Below are 21,839 nucleotides of genomic sequence, written 5' to 3'. Positions count from 1 at the left end.
AATGAACCTAACATCGTGAACCGGGAACCACTGAATGCTTTCTTCACATTCTACTTTTTGTTCTCGCATAATTACTGTCAGGCGGCTCATGCTCGTGCCGTCAGACTATTATGACTTTCGTACATCTGAGCTGGGGACAATGATCAGACGGACCCGCGATCCATTGCTCCCCACTGATCGCAGAAAGTAAAAGCACAACGCACCACCGCGGCCAATTCACTGTCCGTTACGAGAGTGAGCGCGCTTCACGCGTTATGTCAAAATCTCCCGCCAAAAAAAACGTCAAACGCAACTCCACAGGTTTCGTCCGAAAACCTTAATTTTTTTTTAGTTTTTTTTTTTTCGTTGTTGTTGTATTTAGTTTATCGAAGTGCGTCGAACCCCGGAGTGCACCGTCCTCAGTTTCATAAGTGCTTGTAGAATGTTATTGTGCGGTCGCGCAGTGAAAGTGGCGTGACGTAATCATTACATTAGAGCTGTTATTATGGCGGATATCGTTCGTTTCGGGAAGCGGTGTCTTACTGTTCTCGGAATTTTTGGTAAGTTCATATTTTTTTTTTATATATATTTCCTTTTAATTTTCAGCCTGTCAGTCGAATATAAATCAATTTCTAATCATTTCAAATAGGTAGTAGGTACATTATAAAGTTAGGAAATCGATTATTATTTATAAAATATTTGTCTGTTATTTATTGTTACATTTACGGTAACAATGATCCTAATTAGGTACTAATAATTATTTGATTTACGCGTTACCTGCATGCTACCTGGCCTATAATTATTTACCTAATAAAATCAGTTAGGTAATTCGTAATAAATTCATCAGTAAAGACTGGTCGCATTTAATTGAACTGCTTTTAATATTAAAATAAACATACCTATGTTCAGCTGTAATAGATTACGTATAAGTATTTATTTAACTAATTTCAATACTAACTAGATTAAGTATTAACTATAATCACATAAATTAACAAAGAAAACAAAAGCTCTACTAGTTTCGAGTCACAGAGGAACCCTCTATCATGATAGGCGACGTCGCGCAGCTTACTTAATTAATTTAGTATGTATCACGATACTTATTATAAAAATATGGATTAAGTATGCTTATTTCTAGGCATTCTACTAATAGTCTAAATATAAAGTTAATAGGAACAGTTTACATTATTTACAAGCACTAAAACGCTCAAGTTTACTTGAAATATTAATCAACTTGAAGTCGTTCAATACGTAGGACAATAGGGTTTCACTTGTAAAAAAATATTTTATATCTTGTCTCAAAACCTACATATAGTCGGGCGTTGTATTAATGGGTTACCGGAGCTCCGGCTCGAAGCAGGAGTAGTTTTTGGTCAGTAAGAGTCTGACACTCCTTCTTTCTTTACCCAAGGCGGGATAAGTCATTGGTTGCAACTACTAAACTAACGAACCTTATTTTTGAACAATTTAATAACAACATTGTAAACTAACTACCACCACTACCACCGTTGTAGACTAAGCTTAATTAGTAACTGATAACAGAGAGGCTTTCAAACGAGCGTTCACTAATTGTGCCATGATAAGCTACCAACTACCAGCACTAACATAGACACTGTTATCACCATTTCTATTTTGTTATCATCAAGCTTTTCTCTTTCGTTAGCTTGTGGTTGGTGCAAGCTTGTTTACTTATTATAAAGAGAAAATATTTATTAACGGTAAAACGGGGTGAATGGGGATCGAGACAAGGGATAGATAAGTGTGGGAGAGTCATGCTTCGGCACGAATGGGCTGGCTCGACCAGAGTGATACCACGGCGTCACAGTTAACCGTGAAAGACGTGAAACAACGCTGGCGTTATATTTCGTTGAACGAGTGAGGTTTCCGGAGACTCAATTACCCTTCCTTCCAATCTTCCCAATTCTCCAACAACCCTTAAATTCCTAACCCCCAAAAGACCGGCAACGCAATTGGGTACTATCCTCGGTCAAAAATAAATTATTACAACTTTTCAATACAATAAAATATTAAAAAATAATCACACTCTCATTCATAAATTTGATGAACTATTTAATTTTCGATTTTTTCTAGCTAAATTTCTAGAAATAAGTCTGCTATTTGACGTCAAAAACTTGTGACGTCATAATGCACTATTTCATACAAAGTTCATAGAAAATATCGTTTTTGACGTTTCGAAAAAAGTATTGAATTTGACTAGTAGGAAAGTAGCCTATTGTAACACTGTTGGTGTTTCGGGTGTTAATGGGCGATTGTTTACCATCAGGCAATCAGTCTGCTTGGATGATAAAATGGATATTTATCGCGTGTCTACATCTATCATCTTTTACTGACAACTTAATCAGTCATCAATGAAATCGATTTAATAAGTAGTTGTAATTTAATAAATTATCATTATATGAGGTGCGGTATGTTGCAGCTGTATGGTGTCGTTAAACTTAAGTGTTGATATCTAACCTAAATTGCATGTTTTCTAAAGTGTCTATGTAATACGCGAAACATGCACGGGCCTCAAATTAACAATAACAACTAAATATGAATGTGTGTGCGCTAATCTCAAAAATGGCTTAACTTATTCGGTTGCAGGTTATGCTCACTATTTCCAATTCACTAGGATGCTTTGTATTAAAAAATTATGCACTTTTTCCGCTATCTGAAAGTACATAGCTATTTTCAACCAGCTGAAAAGCATTCATAAAATAAAACACAACTCTCGTACTCTTCAGTATAAAAGCAAAATACTTTTAAAAATACCTCCAGCCAAGCTAAGTAATTATACTAATGTAACTTTAAAAATATTTCATTTTAAAATTAGAAACTAGACAGAGAAAGCAGTGCTTTTCTTTTGTAGTAATTAGCCGAGGAGGTTTTAGTGATGTGACGAACAAACCGACCGACCGGCTGAGGGAAACAGTGCACACTCTTTTGTTTACAATCCACTCAAAAGGCACGAGATGCATCTTTATATTATGTAAGGTAATATGGAAAAATGTATTTTATTTTGTAGCTGTTAAAGTTTACAATTACAACTAATAAGTTGTATAGTTGTCGTAGTGGCAGTATTTTGTTTAATCAAACGACCGCTAGTTCCGATTTCTAGAGCAATATCGATACATAATTATGTGTATCGACTGTTGTATTGTTCCGACTGCTGAAGGTAAAGCTTGTAGCTATATTTCTTAGTCTGTTGAGGAGCCAAGGTTAATCTCACAAATTGTAATGTTTAAAGACTAAATCAGGACATCTAAAACAATTATCAGAACGCAATGGCAGCCACGTCGTGACGTGGCGACTGTCACGTCGAATGTCATGTCGAATGCTGCTCATAAGTATGCTTTAATAGCCCTTAGAATGACTTGAAACTAGTGGAGTTCCTAGTCAAACTGTTACGTGAGTAAGCTTATAAACATAATAATTATTTTTCACGAAACTAGTCCTTCTGATAACGTAATACAGTCATCACAAGGACTTCGAAGTAGGAAGTCAGAACGACCTAGTTTTAGTCCCGCACCGCGCATTACAGTGCTTGCAATAATTATTTAAATGTCAGTGTTTAACGTTAATTGCTGTCTCATAGAGACACAACCTGGTTCACCTGGTCACTGTAACTAAGTCACTATAACACAGTCACTATCTTCTAACTGATTTAGCTAATGGACCTTCACATTTGAAACATTTGTCTGTTACCATTATCTATAGTATACGTCTCTAGACTAACTCTGTGTTAATATTTGGGTGATCGGGCTTTTTGCCACCATCCCATAAAAATATGATTACTTAATCATATTTTTATATCTGGCAAAAATTTCAATGAAACACGTTTGCTCTTCATTAATTGCATTGTCATTTACATCTTTTTTAGATTAATCTGTACCTTATCATTCTAAAAAAATACAAATCCCGATCTCAATTGTGATTATGACCTTATTTCAAAATACATATTATCTATAATTTCCACCTATTCCGTTAGAAAATACATAAATCAAACAAAAATGCATTTAACATTTATGTATGCCACCCGACATAAACAAAGCCCCTATGACAGTTTATCACTAACAAAATAAATTATATTCATGTAGTTCTAACAACGTGCAATGAACGCATACCGAGCATAGTCTATGGCACAGAAAAACTTTAATATTGTTACATACTCGCGTATTGCATGATCGATTATCGCGATCACATAACAATTACGATGTAATCGATTAATTTGCTACGTGAGCGTTTTTGTGTCAATGCCTACGCCTCACTGTCTATGCGCGTTTAAAAAATAAATCTGTCAAGAATGTCTTGTTGTTTTCGCGGGTAAAGTGTGATGTTATTATTTTTTTGTTGTTCGAACTCATAGCGGTGGTCAACGTGGAAGATTATGGGAAAATTCATTATTATACATAGAAAATTTAAACATTTTTTATAATAAAAAAATGTTTATATAATAAACACTTTAAAAAAAAAATAACAAAACAAAGCTTTTACCACGTGACTTTGTACCTATAATAAATATCGACTGGGCCTTGCACACATTATGCTATAATTACTTTCTATAGGTAATGCACTAACTACCACACTCAGATACATTTAATGATTACTTAAACTATTCCTTAGTAGTGATTTTGTATCGAAAACAATTACTAAAGACTGGGTTAAGTAACCATTAAATGACTCTGAGTACGGCGGTGAATACGATTTTTTCCACAGTTTATCTCAATTTATACGTCGTAATACTCCGAATAAGTAAAGTTTGAAGGCAAAGCAATAAAGCAGTTCATTCCAAAGCGCCTTTACCAACTCAATAGTTTATTCGTTAACTAATTAAACTCCGTTCAATTTCATTGACGACCATTGGAAAGTGGTTGGCTTTACACAACTTATGGCGATTAACAGAATTATTGATTCGCACTGCATATACCAGTTATTATATTGCTAATTTTAAATGGCAAATATAAGTAACCATGCTTGAAAGTTAATTAGAGACTAAACGACGCCACGTTGGTCAAGTTTGATCCCGGATCAAGACAAATATTAAAATTTTCGGTTTCGTAACACTCTGTAATTATCGTCTTGCATAGCATCTTACTGTAAAACATTATTTTTGGCTGATAAAAAGTATATCTAACAGATAGACAATTCATCTCCGTCGCATATTAGTTGTTTACAAATCCTTAAAGGTATAAATCATTATTTTCAACCACTGTGTAAAAAATATTTATAGAAAAGGGATATAAACTTATCACCGCAGTCCTTTAGGAGGATCCTCCGACCAGGCGAGGTGATCATGCCTGGCGGGCTTTCTGCCCAACTGTTGTTCGTTGGGATTTTCTATCCGTGTTAATTCGCATGTAAACTTCATATGTGTGATGCAGGATATTTATGACGTCATCCATTGATTTGCTCGTCGATAGTCTATGTGCGACTTCTGTCATCTGTCATCTGTCACTTGTCAGAGTGTCGCCACATCACTCCCCCCAAGACCGGAGGTCGATCCTGTTGAGACGGCTGTCGATGCTTGAGATGAGCGGTGCCAGAGCCAGTGTGCCGCTGAATGCCCAGTGAGTCGGGTGCGCGGTGCAGGGTGATACTCCAGTGAGTCGGAGTAGTGAAGCTCGCAGTGTCCCACGGTGAGTCGGGGAATAGATGCTGCGAGGGTAGGTGCGTAGTGGCTGGCATCTGCGTTGACGGGAGGAAGGCGTCCTCAGACCGTGTGCAGAGAGTGCTATGCCTAGACGCTGATGAGGCCGTAGGGAAGAACCAGGCTGCATATCTTCGATGTAGCGTGTGGTGGTCCCTGATGAGGCCGAGGATGCTGGTTGGCTGCGACTTGATTACCGCTCAGCGGAGAAGTAATGGGTGAGGGAGATGGCGATAAGGATGACGGTGCTGATCTGCTCCGTGAAGGTTGGTTTCAATCACGTCGGGGGTCACCACTTTAGGTAACAGAGAGTAAAGTTCCCTAAGAAAAGGAGGATCCTCCGACCAGGCGAGGTGATCATGCCTGGCGGGCTTTCTGCCCAACTGTTGTATGTTGGAATTTTCTATCCATATTAATTCGCATGTAAAGTTCACCACGTGCGATGTAGAATTTAAGACGTCATCCGTTGATTTGATCGTCGATAGTCTATGTGCGACTTCTGTCATCTGTCATCTGTCACTTGTCAGAGTGTCGCCACAATCTCTATAACTATGACGCAATATCTATAAAGGAGTTTCCACACTAATAACAATAAGAATATGTAAAATAAAATATCTTGACTTGGCTCACGAGGTTGTCGATATGCGGAATGTGGATTCGGCTATCATTGTGCCGATAGTCGTGTCGGCCAATGGGTTGATTCCTAAAAGCCTCGACATCCATCTTAGGAGGCTGGCGTTGGGCGGATGGATTAAGGGCCTGATGCAGAAGGCAGTACTCCTCGAAACGGCACGTATTGTGAGGAGGTTCCTGTCTCTGAAGCCGTAACCACCGGTAGCTTGGACCATGCTTCCGCTACTGGTCGGCTCCTATTTTTATATTTTTAAATGTTATTTTGTATTTTATTTTTATAAATAATGTTTAAAAATATAATTTTAGAGTGTTTTAAATAAATGTAGGAAATTAATTGTTGAGAAAAATTTGGTCCTAAATGCGATCCCTGTGGTAGACATCTGGGTTTCATTCAAATCTAGTTATTTAGTTTGACATTTTGTAAGTCCAAAGTTTGATATTGCTTCCGAAGATGGTGAGTGGCAATAGGCTCTCCCCTACGCTCTCTAGGTATGAGTTATAATATGGTACTGTAGCTTATAAGTTATCGTTGAGTACTAATAGCCTTTGCAAAATACTATCAATATGTTTGCAACGTAAACAATTGTAGAACTAAAACATTTCAGATTCGTAGAACCAAAACCTATTTCTCTTGTCACAATTCACAGTCCTCGTGTAAGCCAATCCTTACCCTGTTGCCAGGCACCGATATTCATCCGATATCGTACAGAATGTGATTAGCATCCTTACCCGACCGCTGCATTAGCCAGGGCTGCCTCTAACTCAGTTTATGTCACACGTAACCAACTTACCTTCGCTACGTTACACCGTACACGCCGCCATCTTATATTCTGGAACGTACGGGAATATCGTTTTATATTTAAACACAGATCTTTGACTGGATAAAACTGGCTTGAAGCGGTTTTTATTTGGTTAGCTTTTTCTGTACGAAGTTATTTTTGGGACTCCTTTTTTAAAGACTATAAATGAAGGTTCTGAATTGTTCTTCTCGACTTTCCAACATGATTTAAGTTTCAAGCTTCAGTGTCTACTATAATTCGGAAAAGAGTTCACCGATGCTTTGTGAACTAAAATAACTTAAAAACTATTGCTGACCTTTGAAGAACGACAGAAGTGTTGCTGTAGCTATTCGAGTATCCCAAAAACACAAATAAGGAAGTATTTAAAATCAATTTCAACCTCACTGTCTCCAAAATTATTCCTTTGTCCTCCCCCTCGATGATTACACCACTTCACCACCACCAACAAAACTGCACATTCACCCATTAAATACTCTAACGACATTAAAACCATACTTAAACAGCTCCCACTAATTACAAGACCATTTTAAACGCATGTACATTGTGTTTGTAATGACTTAGTTTCTCCCAAGCTAGCTAGTTTACCACGTGGGCCCGGGACCTTGACATCCAAGCCTCGCTATAAATTATGTGCGCCGTGTCTCCGCATATTAAAAGTCTTTCCAGTTTTCTAAATTATGTGCTTTTGATAAAAGCAAAAGATACTTAGTAGTAGATGATTTTGTTTAGTTTGTTTTAGTGCATGATGTATCTAATTAGTGATTTCCGTTAAATACAGGAGTTAATTAATTGTTTTAAGAATTTAGAACACTAAACCACAGAATAATAAGTAAAACTAAACACCAAGTAACTTATTACGAACATGAACCAAATATCTTTAATAAATTATAGGTAGAATGTGTCTCTCACACATTTGACATCCATTTTGTACCAAGTATTTCATTTCCTAAATCTTATCTACTAATGGCGAGCGAGCCGCTAACTTCACCATGGTCCAAGATTCTACGACATTAATAAGAACTTAAAAGACTCTATACTCGTCTCTGAACCCAAAGCCGTCCACAGGGTAGTTAATCAGTCAATACCAATGATGAAAGTAGCGAAAAATTTTAAAGAAAAAGAAACACCACAGCAATTAATCATAGCACAGACGTCTCGCATCCTAACAATTTGCCTCGAGACGACTCACTCACACATGGACAGTCAATGAAAACAAAAGAAAACCGCGTATGTTTTACGAAACCACGACAAAACGCTTTCAACTTTCTACACCCACCATGCATTAATATTTCGGCCGAGTCCCAATCACATTATGACCAATATTGTATGCTGATCATAGTCCTAACATGTTGACTTTTAGGGCTACCCGCCTTTCCCTAACGATCAGGTAAATATGAAAGTATAATGTCAACGGTTACTAAATATTAATAATTCTGTTGACGTTAGGGCCCTGTGTTACACAGGGCCTTTACATGTTTCAAATCATATAGTTAAACTGAATAAGCACTGAATCTATTCATACACTAGGTAGGTCACGTGGCACAAATAAAAAACATACTACGTAACAACAACATCCAAATAACGAACTGCATAATTCTTGCATAAAAACATCCGTGATATGAACATGCAAAACGGAACTATCGCCAAAGATTACTCAACAAGAAATGAATGAACTCATCGACATATTGTTACAAACTCACATACATAACATGTTACAAAATGTTTTGTAACAAACTGCATAATGTGACAGTTGACTGTCGTGACGTTTTGAGATCCGTTTGCAAAATGGCGGACAGGGTCAAGTTAATTTTGTTACGTCATTTGTTTGTTTGTCAATACTTTCTGAACAGGATATTTCGATGCAATTTCTTTGAAGACATCTTGCAATTCTGACTCATGGTTATGTGTTTATTTGGGCTTACGTTTAAATGATAAATGATATTTATTTTTGCAAATAGGTTACAATATAACTCTTTTACACGTCAAATCTCTTAAATAACTAGATGAGGCCGGCATTTCCTATCGGACTACTCTGAGAAGAAATGCCGAAACCAACTCAGAGAGTTTACTTAAGTCTCGTTGTCTAGTCGGTTAAAAAGGTTTCGATTTTATGTCGGACTCAGCATCCTGTTGAGATTTCCTACTTTTTTTATTCACGGTAACAGTACGGAGCCCGGATATTTATTTTACTCGTTTTACAGCAATAACAATTCACTCACAATTGGCGAAATGTAATTAGTAGGTAACTACATTTAACATGAACAGTTGCATGCTATTTATTTTTATAAACACAATGTTTAAGTTTCGGTCAGTCGGGCAAGGGGTCTCGGGTTCGATTCCCGGGTCGGGCAAAAGTATTGCTGGACATTTTCGGCTTTTTGAAAATTTTGAGCATATGCTCACCCCTATTACATGGTACATTGTACAGTGGCATTACGTGCCGTAATGTGCAACCCTGTCTGCCCCTTCGGCGATAAAAGGCGCAACGTTGACAATTTTTAACTGTTTGAACGCATTGCTGTCTTCCATAACTCTAGTGCACCGTGACAATGCGGATATCTACGGAATCAATTAAATGGCGGCAACATACTGTCACTGTTTACAACACTTTCAAACGATACGTTTAACAAGCCACTGCCTCGTTAATTACTTACTTATTTGGCGGATAGTACGTCCGTGTCATACCACGGCAATATGGACGACTTTTACTTATTTATGGAAATCATATGGCAGTGTTGGTAAAGTGTAAACGGAACGCTCCCGACAAACGTTATTTTTTTAGTTTTTGTTTTTGCGTTATTTATACAACATCAGCCGTTCAAGGCTGTTGATTAAATACAATAAGCATTGACTTTTTTAATTTTTTGAAAAACGTTCTCGATTTTTGCCCTCTCGTGTTGCGTTTGAGAGCGTGCCCTTTACACCCTATACCCTACTAACCCGTGAAATTTATTGTGAATTCGTTTCTCGTGAATAAGGACGACCTTGATATAGGAGCTACTTATATGTCCAAACCTGTAAAATGAAAACTACACAAAACTAAGGAATAACTAAACCGATTCGGTCCGCAATATTTTCTGATAATTGTTTTATTTTTATGAAGAAAAGCCAAGAAAAGTAACCGGAAAACCGGAATTTGGATCGGTAGTAAATATAAATAATAACTTTATGAGACATATTAACGATGTTGTAATGACGAATAATGCAAAATATATAGCATCCGTTTGTTTAGTTCCGTTATATATTAACCATTTAATAATATCCATAGTCAGGTAATATATTTTAGTCATGATAACAAAATATACTGATCAGTATTTTTCAAAAGTCAAAAGTCAAAATTATTTATTTCCTATAGACCAAGAAGGCACTTTGGACATCAAAGCAAATATCATAATGTTAATTACGTCTGTCTGCCAGTCAGTCCTCTAGTGAAGCTATTTGCTCGTTCCAAAGTGTAGATTCCTATGGAGAAGCAAGAAACTCCATAGGTTCTCTCAATTTCTTCCACTATTCTTCAACTCTTTTTCAATCAGATTCACAATACAATTCTTGGTTACATTGCTTCTCAATTGGTCACAAGCTCTGTGTAGACCCCAATATTATGTAAATAGAGGCAGAAAAACCTACTTGGCTACTATTTATATAGTGAACAAACGTAGCCACATCACTAACCCGCATTTTTGACTCATTGACCGCCTTATCCGAACGATAGTGAAAGCCGGTGATGTCAGCTGCGCGCGCGCATCTTACATAACCCATTGTTGAACGAAATGCCACTTAAGATGGCTGCGAAATGCAAAATAAAAATATTGAGAAGATCTATAATTTACTTATTTATTTTTGTGTATTTTTTTATAACGATTACGTTGTTTGTTACAACGGTAAATAATTTTTGTTAAATTACTGAAGCGTAATTAAGATTTTTCCTATTTTTTTTTTTTTACTTATTGTATAAGTGCGGACTACCTAGCGGGTTTACCAGGGCTTCGGCTCGAAAAGCAGGAGTAGGAACGGAAAGGTTAATCTCAGTAAGAGCCTGACATTCCCTTTTGCCTCGCCCAAGGCGGGAGAAGACATTGGATGATTTGCCCCCCTTAAAAAAACTACTGAAAACTAAATAATTAACTATTCCCGACACTCATTATAAAAATTCAAATCGGATCAGAACTAAACTTCTGCGTCGTTTAGTTCATAATGCGTGTGTTTACGAGCGCTAATTGTTTAATCTTGATGCATTTTAAGTAACCATAGTTACTGGTATCTAGATGAAAACACTGTTATTGTTACATTATGAATTTCACGTTATCTCATGGGGAAGAGCCGCCATTGTGCCGTGTTAGCAATAAATTAAATAATTATTATCTGAGCTCTTGAAATTGATCGTGGGAATTAACTTTCAATGCTGTTGCGCTTGTTTTAAGTTAAACTTTCGTTTAATTTAATATGGGGTTCTGTGTCGCTTTGTCTGTTTGTTTGGTCGAGTAGCTGTATGCTGCTAAGTTTTTTTGGGTTCATCGTTTGATTAACACTAACTTTCAATTCATGTGACTGTTATGTATAATTTTTATCCATATTAAGGTGTAAAAGCTCGATTTTACGTTAGCTAAATTTAATTCTTTTTTTATAATAACTATCGCGAGACGTACTAAACTAAATAAAAAATCACGGTACTACTTTTTAACCGACTTCAAAAAAGGAGGAGGTTCTCAATTCGACCGTACTTTTTTTTTCAACATTAATGTAAGTGTGTAACGTACATAAATGGAGAAAACCTCTACTAGTTCTGTCTCTTCTCAATTCTTTTTTTTTATTTGGGCCACTGATACATTTCTCCTTTCATCAAAAACATTCCTAAACCAAAAAATCTAATTCTTTATTCGAACCTTAATATCGCTTACAACAATTAGCAATGCAACCACTTCGTTAAAAAATATGAAAACTAACGAGGTAAAACAAAACAAACTGCATATTCTATTGAAAGTTCCACACTAGCATGATGCATACATGCATAGGTATCAACAACACAATACATTGCAATCGGAGCGCTCTACAAAAATACTTGCGAAAACTATGTTACAATCGGAAAACCCAGGCTTATGCAAGTGTAGCTTCAACTGCGTAGTTAGCAATACTGAAATAATAAACTAACTGGATTCGTTGGATTCTAATAAACTATTAATCATTTCGTGTTTGGAAAATATATTTAGTACAATTATACATTGACTGCCTCATTGGTTGAGCGGTCGCAAGTGCTGCCGAACAAGAGGTCTCGGTTCTATTCCCGGGTCCGCCGGGTCGGGCTAACTATTACTAGGCTTTTTTCGGTTTTTTGAAAATTCTCAGTAGTAGCACGGAGTCTGGTATTGTATCCAGTATATTGCAATAGGCTCACTCCCCATTACATGCCATAATGTAAACCTCTGCTTACCCCTTCGGGGATAAAAGGCGTAACGTTGATCTGTTGATCTATAGGTACATTATAGCAAGCATTGCATTACAGCTCATTTTCTTGAAGTGATTAGTAAAACTACTAAAGTTCCTTTTAATATAATTCTTATCCATGTCGTGCTTAGTTTCACTTTCATACGTACATGTAACCAAGGCAATAGCCTACACACATATAAAAACAATATGCATTTAACCGGGAACCGGCGTACTTGTGTGAAATACCCAAAGAGTACAGACAGAGCTACACTAATAACCAATCACTAACCTAAAAAGATGTCCCCAAAACAGTACCATCCATTACATAACATTATTTACCACCCAACAACAACTTTAACGATCAATATGCGTACGCGCATGAGTAATATTCGCAGCGTATTTCCCGAGGTTACGGCATCGAGGCCAGGCTTGTGAAATATCTGTCGTATCCTGCTCCAGTAGACAGTACCCTTAGTGTGAGTTTGCTTTACGATTAACGAAATCGAAACGAGAGCGCGTTCGGGGCTGTGATTGGTTGGTTAATTTGCATTGGCCAATCTCGCGCGCCGAATGCGCTCTCGTTTCGTTTTTGGTCAGCATAAAGCAAACTCTTACTAAGGGTACTGGTCTACGTGGCCTGCAATATCTGGGGGCATGGCAGTGCCCCCGCCAAGTCGAGCAAAAATAGCGGCACGGCTGTACCATCCTTTTCCCGAAGCCATTCAAGACAATTTCGACCGCCTATAACTTCTTTGTGGATAAAACAAGAAGCCTGAATTGTGTTTAGTGTTTTCATCTATTTTTTTTAAACGTAAAATTTATGTTATATTATTATGATAACAATTTATATGTATTATAATAACTTAAGACAGAAGGTCTAAGAGACCTAGTAGGGACTAAATATAATAACCGACTTGGTATTACATGGATCTCACAACGTTTCAAAAAGGGATGAGGTGCGAAACTTGGATTATTTTACATAATACGTATTTGAATGTGTCCGTATAGACATCTAGGTTGCATCTAATGGGCACTACAACTTGTAACTATCAAATATTTTCGATACATAATGAAGTAGGTGCCTAGTTACCCATTGATACACCATTGGCACTATTCCTTTAGTTGTCCATTAGTTGCAATAGTTAATCGCTGAGAAAATTGACAGTAACGATCTAGGAGGATTTTAGGTCACCTTGCAAACTGGTTCCTAGAATGCTAGCTGATTCTAGTTTACAAATTGTAACCTAGATGGTTATTGGGCTAGATTTAAGTTGTTGTTGAGATTAAAGGTACCCATTTTAAATCTACAGTTTGCAACTTGGTCTTTATCAAAAACATCCACGATATTAAGCCTTAATCTGGGAGATAATACCTAACCCGTCTGACAATTTTGCAAATAAAATAAAACCTTAATACGAGTGCCGTAATAAACACTTCTGCCTACCTCTTCGGAGAAAAAGCCGTGACGATACGTATGAGTAGGTTTCCTAAGATTGTTTCATAAGTTCCCATTAGACAAATAAGTACATAGCTGCAATAGGTCGACAAATAAGGTCTTTATGTTGTGATTGCACTTTAGATTTACATATAAGTTGCTAATCATGGGAAACAAGCTTGTTATTTCAGCCTACGTAAAATGATCTAAGTTTTATAAATATCTTCTCAGGACCAAAGGCTGTTTGTTATACACTTAGGTATTCCGTGCTCATGAAGAAAATTAAGTTGGGCATCGCATTATTCATATAATTTTAGTAAGTACTGGTAAGAAATATCTACTAGTAACTTGAAGTTACAACTGCAAAACAGGCCTGACTTTTGTCACCCCTCAGATTACTTCTGAATTTATACTGATAATTATATGTTTCTAGCTTTAGCTTTTGGACTATCTTTCCCAACCAAAACTAAAATATACAAATACAAGCACTGCCAGACAGGTCTCTATTTTATTTACGCAAAGAGCAAGCCAAGATGGTACCTGCACCTACCTACTTAACCCAGTTTCCTTCTGTCCTTCACAAAGCTAGACTAGTGTCGCCCCGTTTGTTCGCTCGCGTCTCGTTAATGAGGCAATGAATGGGTGGTAATGACCTGCTGCTTTTGTGAGCTGGTCGCGATGCAACATTTATTCTATGAGACATTCGTAATGAGGTTGTATTTCGTTGATGGACGTTTGGACTTCCGAAACTAAGTTTTGAGAGGAAATGTTAGGTAGTTTTATTTATAATACATGGTGACATTTAAATCTACATTAAATAAAAACTTTAATTAGTAATAAATAAATATGTACAACCTACAATAATTTAAAACTAAAACAAAGAAAAAGAAAAAAATAAACTAGATTTTTCATTTGTAATGACAATAATAAGTCGTTAGTCCTATGGAGAATTTTTTTTGTTCTCATATAATTTTCATATTCAGATATTTTTCACCTGATCTCTCCCCGATTTTATCACCCTCTTAAGTACGTCGCAGTTGGCTGGGCGACGTCGCCGCGTCTGCGCACGATGAAGAGTCCCTATGTGACTCGAAACTAGTAGAGCTTTTCTCCATTAATTTACGTGAGTAAATAAGCGTCGGGAAAGATTTTTTATTTGTTTTCCACGTGCAAATAATTAAAATAAAACTAGCTATTAACCAAATGCTCACGTATCCCAAGTTCAACAATTTCATAACCACCACGCCAAATTCGTCCTTAATGAAATTACATAACTGTCTTCGTGCGTTAACTTTCTACTGAGTCATAATGACCATAATGCTGTGTAATCGCTCGTCATTGTCTACGGCATCTCATGCTAATTCCGTTTCACGCTAATTATGGTAAACTTGGTCGAAGTTTGAAATATCAATAAAAAAACAAATTTTCAAATTCCGTAGGCTAAAGGAACTCTAAATTAGAAATATCTTTTGTTATTAAATTAAAGTAAAATAAATTGCACAACAAAAGTTTATTTTTGAATCGATTATATAATATAAGACCAAGACATATTTGATTTATTTTGGAATCTTATTGTAAACCCAAGATTCTTAAAATATAGATACTTTAGACGTTAATGGAGCATTTGTTCAATAGTGGACATCTTCCAGTTTAAGACGAAGATTGCAACATCTAAACTAATAAATAAAATTGGTTTGTCTGTTATTAATATTGAAATAACTGCTTTTTATTACATGCCTTACAGGCCGCCTTGGGTGAGGCGGGAAGGAGGGTAAGACTCTTGCTGACAAAAAACAACCCCGTACCTACTCCTACTTTTCGAGCTGGAGGCCCGATAAACCGCTAGGTAGCGCGCAGTTCCAGGAAATAGCCCTTAAGTTGCATTCAAATTAAAAAAATATAAAATACTCAAACAAAGTTATTGCTTTTATAATAAAATTCAAGTACGTATGATTGCCAAGTTTCCAATCATTCAATAGTTTCCGACCAATAGGGCTGCCCTAGTCTAATTAAATCAACCGTTTTGATATTGAATAGAGAAATTGTAGGTTCTCATAGGAAACTAGGTCGCAAACACTTGACTATTATTGGTTCTAGTTTATAGTTACTTGTTATTGTTGTAACACAGTTATCTATAAATATTTCTATAGGCCTAAGTCTTTGGAGAAAGTATTTATTGACTAAAACTAGCTTCTACCAGCGGCTTCGCCCGTGTTCCCGTGACATAAAAAGTATCCTATGACCCACATCAGCTTAGACCCTGTATGTATGCCAAATTTCGTCAAAATCCGTTCAGTAGTTTCAGCGTGATTGACGGACAAACATCTAAACAAACAAACTTTCACATTTATAATAATTATTAGTATGACAAGAATGTTAATACACAGATACAAAGTCGGTTTTTTAACGTTACACTTTAAATTATATTAAATCTTTTACCTACCGATTTTCTCTATTCTCAACCATCAACTTGCAAAAAAAACGTAAATTCTAGCGCTAATCCAATTACCTATCAACTTCCTCGTCGATCTAACCGCTAAACGAAAAAAAAAAAGTAATCTCCCGCCATTAATCATAGACAGTTCCATTTAGCATAGAGCTAGACGTAACGTTTTTAATAAGACCGCGGCAAAGGAATCTTTTAAAAACTTATCGTTGCGTGACTTCCGTCAAAAACAATGAACACGAGACCGATCGCTCTGCGCTTGCGACGGACGCTGCCGACAGAAATTCTTTCGAGGAACACTCATCACGAATCACAAACACCTCACTCATAACTTGGCAAATAAACAAAAAACTTAATTCTAAGAAAGCATTCGTTTCTTTCTTGTTTGGAAGTCGGACAATTTCATCACGTTTTAGGTAATATTAAAAGTTTCACTAACTAATCTATCTATCTTTGGGTCGGTAGAGTTATTTCCAAACTGGTTTACTAGTTCGATCCTAAATAGGAAGGACGATTTTTTTGGGGCCACGCTTCGTTATACCGTTCACACGATTTCTCCTAATATTTCATGTGTTTTCTTGCTTTCTTTAGACTGCCCTGGCTAAAGTTTCTCCCATGCTGTAGGTGCGTTTACAAACACTAATGATAAGTAGGTAAACGCCCGCACCTTAAATATAAAGTATTTTATGTAAAGTAAGTTCGTTTTGGGAATCGAACTCTTAACGTATCGTTATGCAGCAACTGTATTGAATGAGTCACTATCGTTATCTAATTGATGATTGTGAATTTAATTTTGTATCATGTTTTCCTGTGCATTATTTCTTAAATCGTTTTCTTATTTCCTATGTTTATTGTTGCAGGTACCATAATACTACCTCCACACGCAGTATGCCAGTACCCAGGACACCACATGGGTAGGTACGCATCAATTCCTCAAACCAACCACTTCATTCTACCTCATTTACATAATTACTACAATACGTCACTTTTATTCCCCCAGTGAGCTACATGCAGACGCCGGGTGATTGGAACCCTCACACGCAACAAAGAAATCCTCCATGGCATCAATTCTCCTCTCCAAGGAAAAGATCTCCGGACTCCTATGATGGTCCATACTACAACAATGACCAGTATGGACAAATGCAGTTCGCCTCCAGTAACCAATACCCACAAACACAATACAACCCAATCCAAAACTTCCAGGGCCAGTATTACGACAACAGATCTCCCGTGGGCTATGCTCAAACAGAACCTAGACACCCCAACGACCCTAGACTCCTATCAGACTCAGCCTTTACCAGGATATCAGAAACACTTGGTGCCATAAACACTGTCGGACACTACCTCGTAGATATGGTGAACGACTCACATGAAAGAAATGAGACAGATCCAAACCTACAGCAACTACCTCAGGCTCTTTATACCATAAGTAAAAACGTATTGGGCAGAAATGTGACTGACAAAATAGCTCCTATTGTGAAGAAGGCGTTACCAAAAGTGTTACCAGATGCTCCTATCACCAAAATAGCAACAGCAGACCGAATAGATGAAGACGCCAAGTCTTGTACGACACCTGAGGGTGAGGATGGCGTTTGTGAAGACCTCAGCAACTGTCCCCAATTGCTGCTAAACTTGGTGAATCTCAGGGAATCTTTGTGCTTCAAAGATTTGTTTGTGCCTGGGGTGTGTTGTCCGAAAGATGCGATTGTGCCGCAAGCAGAGAAACCGATTGTTGCTTCGACGAGTAAGCCGACTTATTTGGTGCCGGTGACGACACAGAGGCCGAAGCCTGCGACGACGAAGAAGCCGTCAGCGGTGCTGGTGTTGACGACGAAGAAGCCGAAGCCGGCGACCAGCACCAAGCGGCCGCCGACCACGACCAAGCGCCCAGCGACCACCAGCAAGCGACCTGTGACCACGACCGCGGTGACTACACCGCGAACTCTGCCCACTACCTCATACTACACTGTCACGCCTCCCGTTATCACTAATTTCTCCAATATTGTTGACATTGAGGGTAAGATATTTATATTGAATGATTTGGTCTACTTGCAGGACTATTCAATGAGACAAGCTAAAAGCTAATAGTTTTAGTAATCTATCTTTGAGCTATAAAGACAATCTAGTGTTCAATATGCCGTGCAAGTGGGCCAAAATTTTAATCTAAAAATCACTTGGGTGTTTGCCAGAGCCTTAAATATCGAAAGGTAAGTTAGTCGCAGTTTCTTACTAATTTCTTTTACATTAATTGAAACTGGTAAAGCAAAGCGTTAATTGGCTAACCTTTACCGACTCTCATTTGTAAGGTTTGCAGCAGAACTTCATTACAAGTTACATGATTCATTCAATAAAATGCTTTACAACCGTTACTTAAATAACTTAGGAAAATTACTTTAATAGTTTTCTTCATTCAAGTTACGATAATGGTAACTAACTTTACCTACTTTCAAGAATTTACAAGAAAAATCCATCATTAGCCATAGCTTTACATGCGCCAACATAGATTTTGTTAATCAATACAGTACTACCTAATTTTCATCGCGATAATAAGCAAAAGACAAACACAGTCCCACTTTTTAAGATGTAGGTACTACCTACTCGTAACTCCTCCTGACGTCTTGGACTGTAACAAGCTGATTAATAACAACATAATCAAACTTGATTCCAGATTGTGGCCAACGTGAGGACGAGGGTGGTCGCATCGTGGGTGGAACAGAAGCTAAGCCTGGAGCCTGGCCGTGGATGGCAGCGATCTACCTGCACGGCAGCAAGCGGCGGGAGTTCTGGTGCGGAGGCACCCTGGTTAACAAGAGACATATCCTCACTGCTGCTCATTGCACCAGGGACTCGAAGCAGCGACCGTGAGTAGCTATCTCTGTGCATCTAGTTATTTTCAATTATTTTTTTTAAACAAGCAAACGGATCACCTGATGGTAAGCAATTGCCACCACCCATGAACACCCGAAACACCAGAGGCGTTACAAGTGCATTGCCGGCCTTTTGGGGGTTAGGAATTTAAAGGTTGTTAGGGAATCGGGGATTAGGAAGATTGGGAAGGGGGTAATTGGGCCTCCGGTAACCTCACACATATAACGAAACACAACGCAAACCTTGATTAACGTCGATTTTCTGTGAGACCGTGGTATCAACTAATGTCCTTGTATGTTTAGTCCTACGTTGGACCAATATCCTGCCTGAAAAGGGATGTTCCAGCCAACTTATCAATTAATTTATTTTATGGCTATTTAGTAAGTCTCTACGTTAATAAGTAGATCTACCATCAAGTCGGTACTCCTCAGGTTCCCAGCTCGCCAGTTCAGCGTGCGTCTAGGAGACGTGGACCTGGCGCGTGAGGACGAGCCGTCCCGTCCTGTCACGCTGCGTGTCACCGCCGTGCGAGCACACGACCAGTTCTCCAGGGTCGGCTTCTACAACGATATTGCTGTACTGGTTCTGTCAGGTAAGGTCTCGAAACAGGTGAGATTAGAGTAGGTAGTTACTTAGTACTTAATTTAAGGGGTACCTAAGGTTTCGAAACTGAAGTTTTACGTGACGTTAGAGTAGGTACTACTTAACTTAAGAACAAGGGGGGGGTCTATCAATCGAAATAGATGAATACCTAGACGTGTATGTGCGGCGACGTGAGCTGTCTCTGGAATATTTTGTATTCCTAGGAGGAGTAAAAAAGTATTGAATGGTTTTTCGAAAATCCTATTTAGATAATACTTGGCATTTTAGAATAGAAATTATGTAAGTTAATTATGCCCTTCACACGGTTTCACTAACAACTAACTCGATTATGTTTCAGAAAACGTTCAGAAATCGAAATACGTGATTCCCATTTGCATACCACGGGGTGAGCTAATAAGACAGACATTTGACGGGGCAGTGGCTACAGTGGTGGGGTGGGGGACGACTCGGTACGGTGGGGGGGAGAGCTCCAAGCAGCTGGAGGCCAAGCTGCCAGTGTGGCGGAATGAGGACTGCAACCGGGCGTACTTCCAGCCCATCACTGACACGTTCTTGTGCGCTGGGTACGCGAGAGGCGGTATTGATGCTTGTCAGGTAAAATATTTCTTTCCATACACACATACATAACCTGCCTCCCATGCCTCCCCAGCTTAGCCTGTCTCCCATGGGACATAATATTTCTTGTCGTACTTTTTTATGGAATATAGAACGAAAGACACGATGGTAAGCGAAAAGCGCCAGCTATGGACGCCTGTAACGCTCGACCAGTCACAAGTTTGCCGATCTTTGCAGGAGGAATAAAGTACCTACTCTTCGTAGATATCGTATATTAACACGTTCGTGGACAGTTCCTACTATCTCACAAGTTGCAGCTACTAAGACACTACTTTTTTCGTACATTGCCCACAGGCGTAGTGTCACATAATGCAAAAATGTAAAATAATGTAGTGACAGTACAAAAGTCGTAATTATACCTGTGGTGACAGTACAACATGCCGTTCTTTACAATAGTATGAAAAATCAGTCGTTGTGAGGCGTACTGATTTTATGGAACTAAAAACTGATACGTCGACAGGCGTACTGTTGTATCACTTTAGGCTGTGGTTGTATCACTTTAGTCCTAACTGTCCACCAACGTGTTAAGTTACGTTGAATATTTTTCTCATCTTCAACTAAGTGTAAAGACTAGACTAATAAATATCAATGTCTTTTTCCAGGGTGATTCCGGAGGTCCGCTAATGCTGCAAGTGGGAGGTCGTTGGACTCAAATCGGAGTGGTTTCGTTCGGAAACAAGTGCGGAGAGCCCGGGTACCCCGGCGTGTATACTAGAGTTACGCATTATACACACTGGTTACAACAGAATACAGTGTAAACTGTTAATGTCATGTTCTCAACTAAATTATGTATTAGAAAATAGTACACTGTAAAAATACGTATGTTTTTGTACTTATAAGTAAAATATTTGTAAAATGTTTGGTAAGGAGTAAAGTCAAAGTATTTTTTTATCTAGGGTCTACTTACTGCTGTCCATTTTATTGTATAATAGTTAATGAAGTACTAATTAAAATAGTACAATGAATAATTTTCTTACCGACTCTCATGTTACCATTTTAATTCAATAGAAGTAATAAAGTACAGGATATAGAAGCATAAGTTTGTCATATTACTAGGTTTACATATTTATAATATTTGAGACCATACTTAATTTATTTTTATTTGTCGTCAAGTCCTTTCTAAGCTAATGTTAAATTAAAAATAATGACATCGATCGTAATTAATTTAATATTTTGTGATAATGTTTTACTGACTGTTAGTTTTAAGGAATTAAAATTTTTAAACAAATGTTATATTTCATTTCACCTTTACCTAATGTCCTTAACTTGGCAATTTGCAATGTGAATTGCGATGTAATGAACGACACGATGCTCAATTATGCATGAAAAAAAAATGTAGATGAAATCAAAAGTGTACTTCTTTCTACCCGAATGAGAGACAGGTGAGAAGTT

General features: G+C 37.8%; 1 protein-coding gene across 2 annotated transcripts; it reads left to right on the top strand.

The window, feature by feature from the left end:
- The first annotated feature begins 208 nt into the window (after nt 1–208).
- Nucleotides 209–21,675, top strand: LOC118278272 (proclotting enzyme). 2 transcript variants are annotated; one of them, XM_035597488.2, is made up of 7 exons: nt 209–539; nt 17,222–17,275; nt 17,362–18,378; nt 19,030–19,222; nt 19,661–19,821; nt 20,170–20,426; nt 21,050–21,675. In XM_035597488.2, exons 1-7 carry the CDS (start codon nt 485–487, stop codon nt 21,203–21,205), a joined length of 1,893 nt encoding a protein of 630 aa, XP_035453381.2. In that variant the 5' UTR covers nt 209–484; the 3' UTR covers nt 21,206–21,675. The 2 variants fall into 2 exon arrangements, with proteins under 2 accessions (XP_035453381.2, XP_035453382.2); XM_035597489.2 differs by having other exon boundaries at nt 17,222–17,279.
- Nucleotides 21,676–21,839: the final 164 nt, after the last annotated feature.

This window comes from Spodoptera frugiperda, chromosome 18 (genome assembly GCF_023101765.2).
Source record: "Spodoptera frugiperda isolate SF20-4 chromosome 18, AGI-APGP_CSIRO_Sfru_2.0, whole genome shotgun sequence".
NCBI classification, from domain to species: Eukaryota; Metazoa; Arthropoda; class Insecta; order Lepidoptera; family Noctuidae; genus Spodoptera; species Spodoptera frugiperda.
This window is presented reverse-complemented; position numbering and strand designations above follow the sequence as displayed.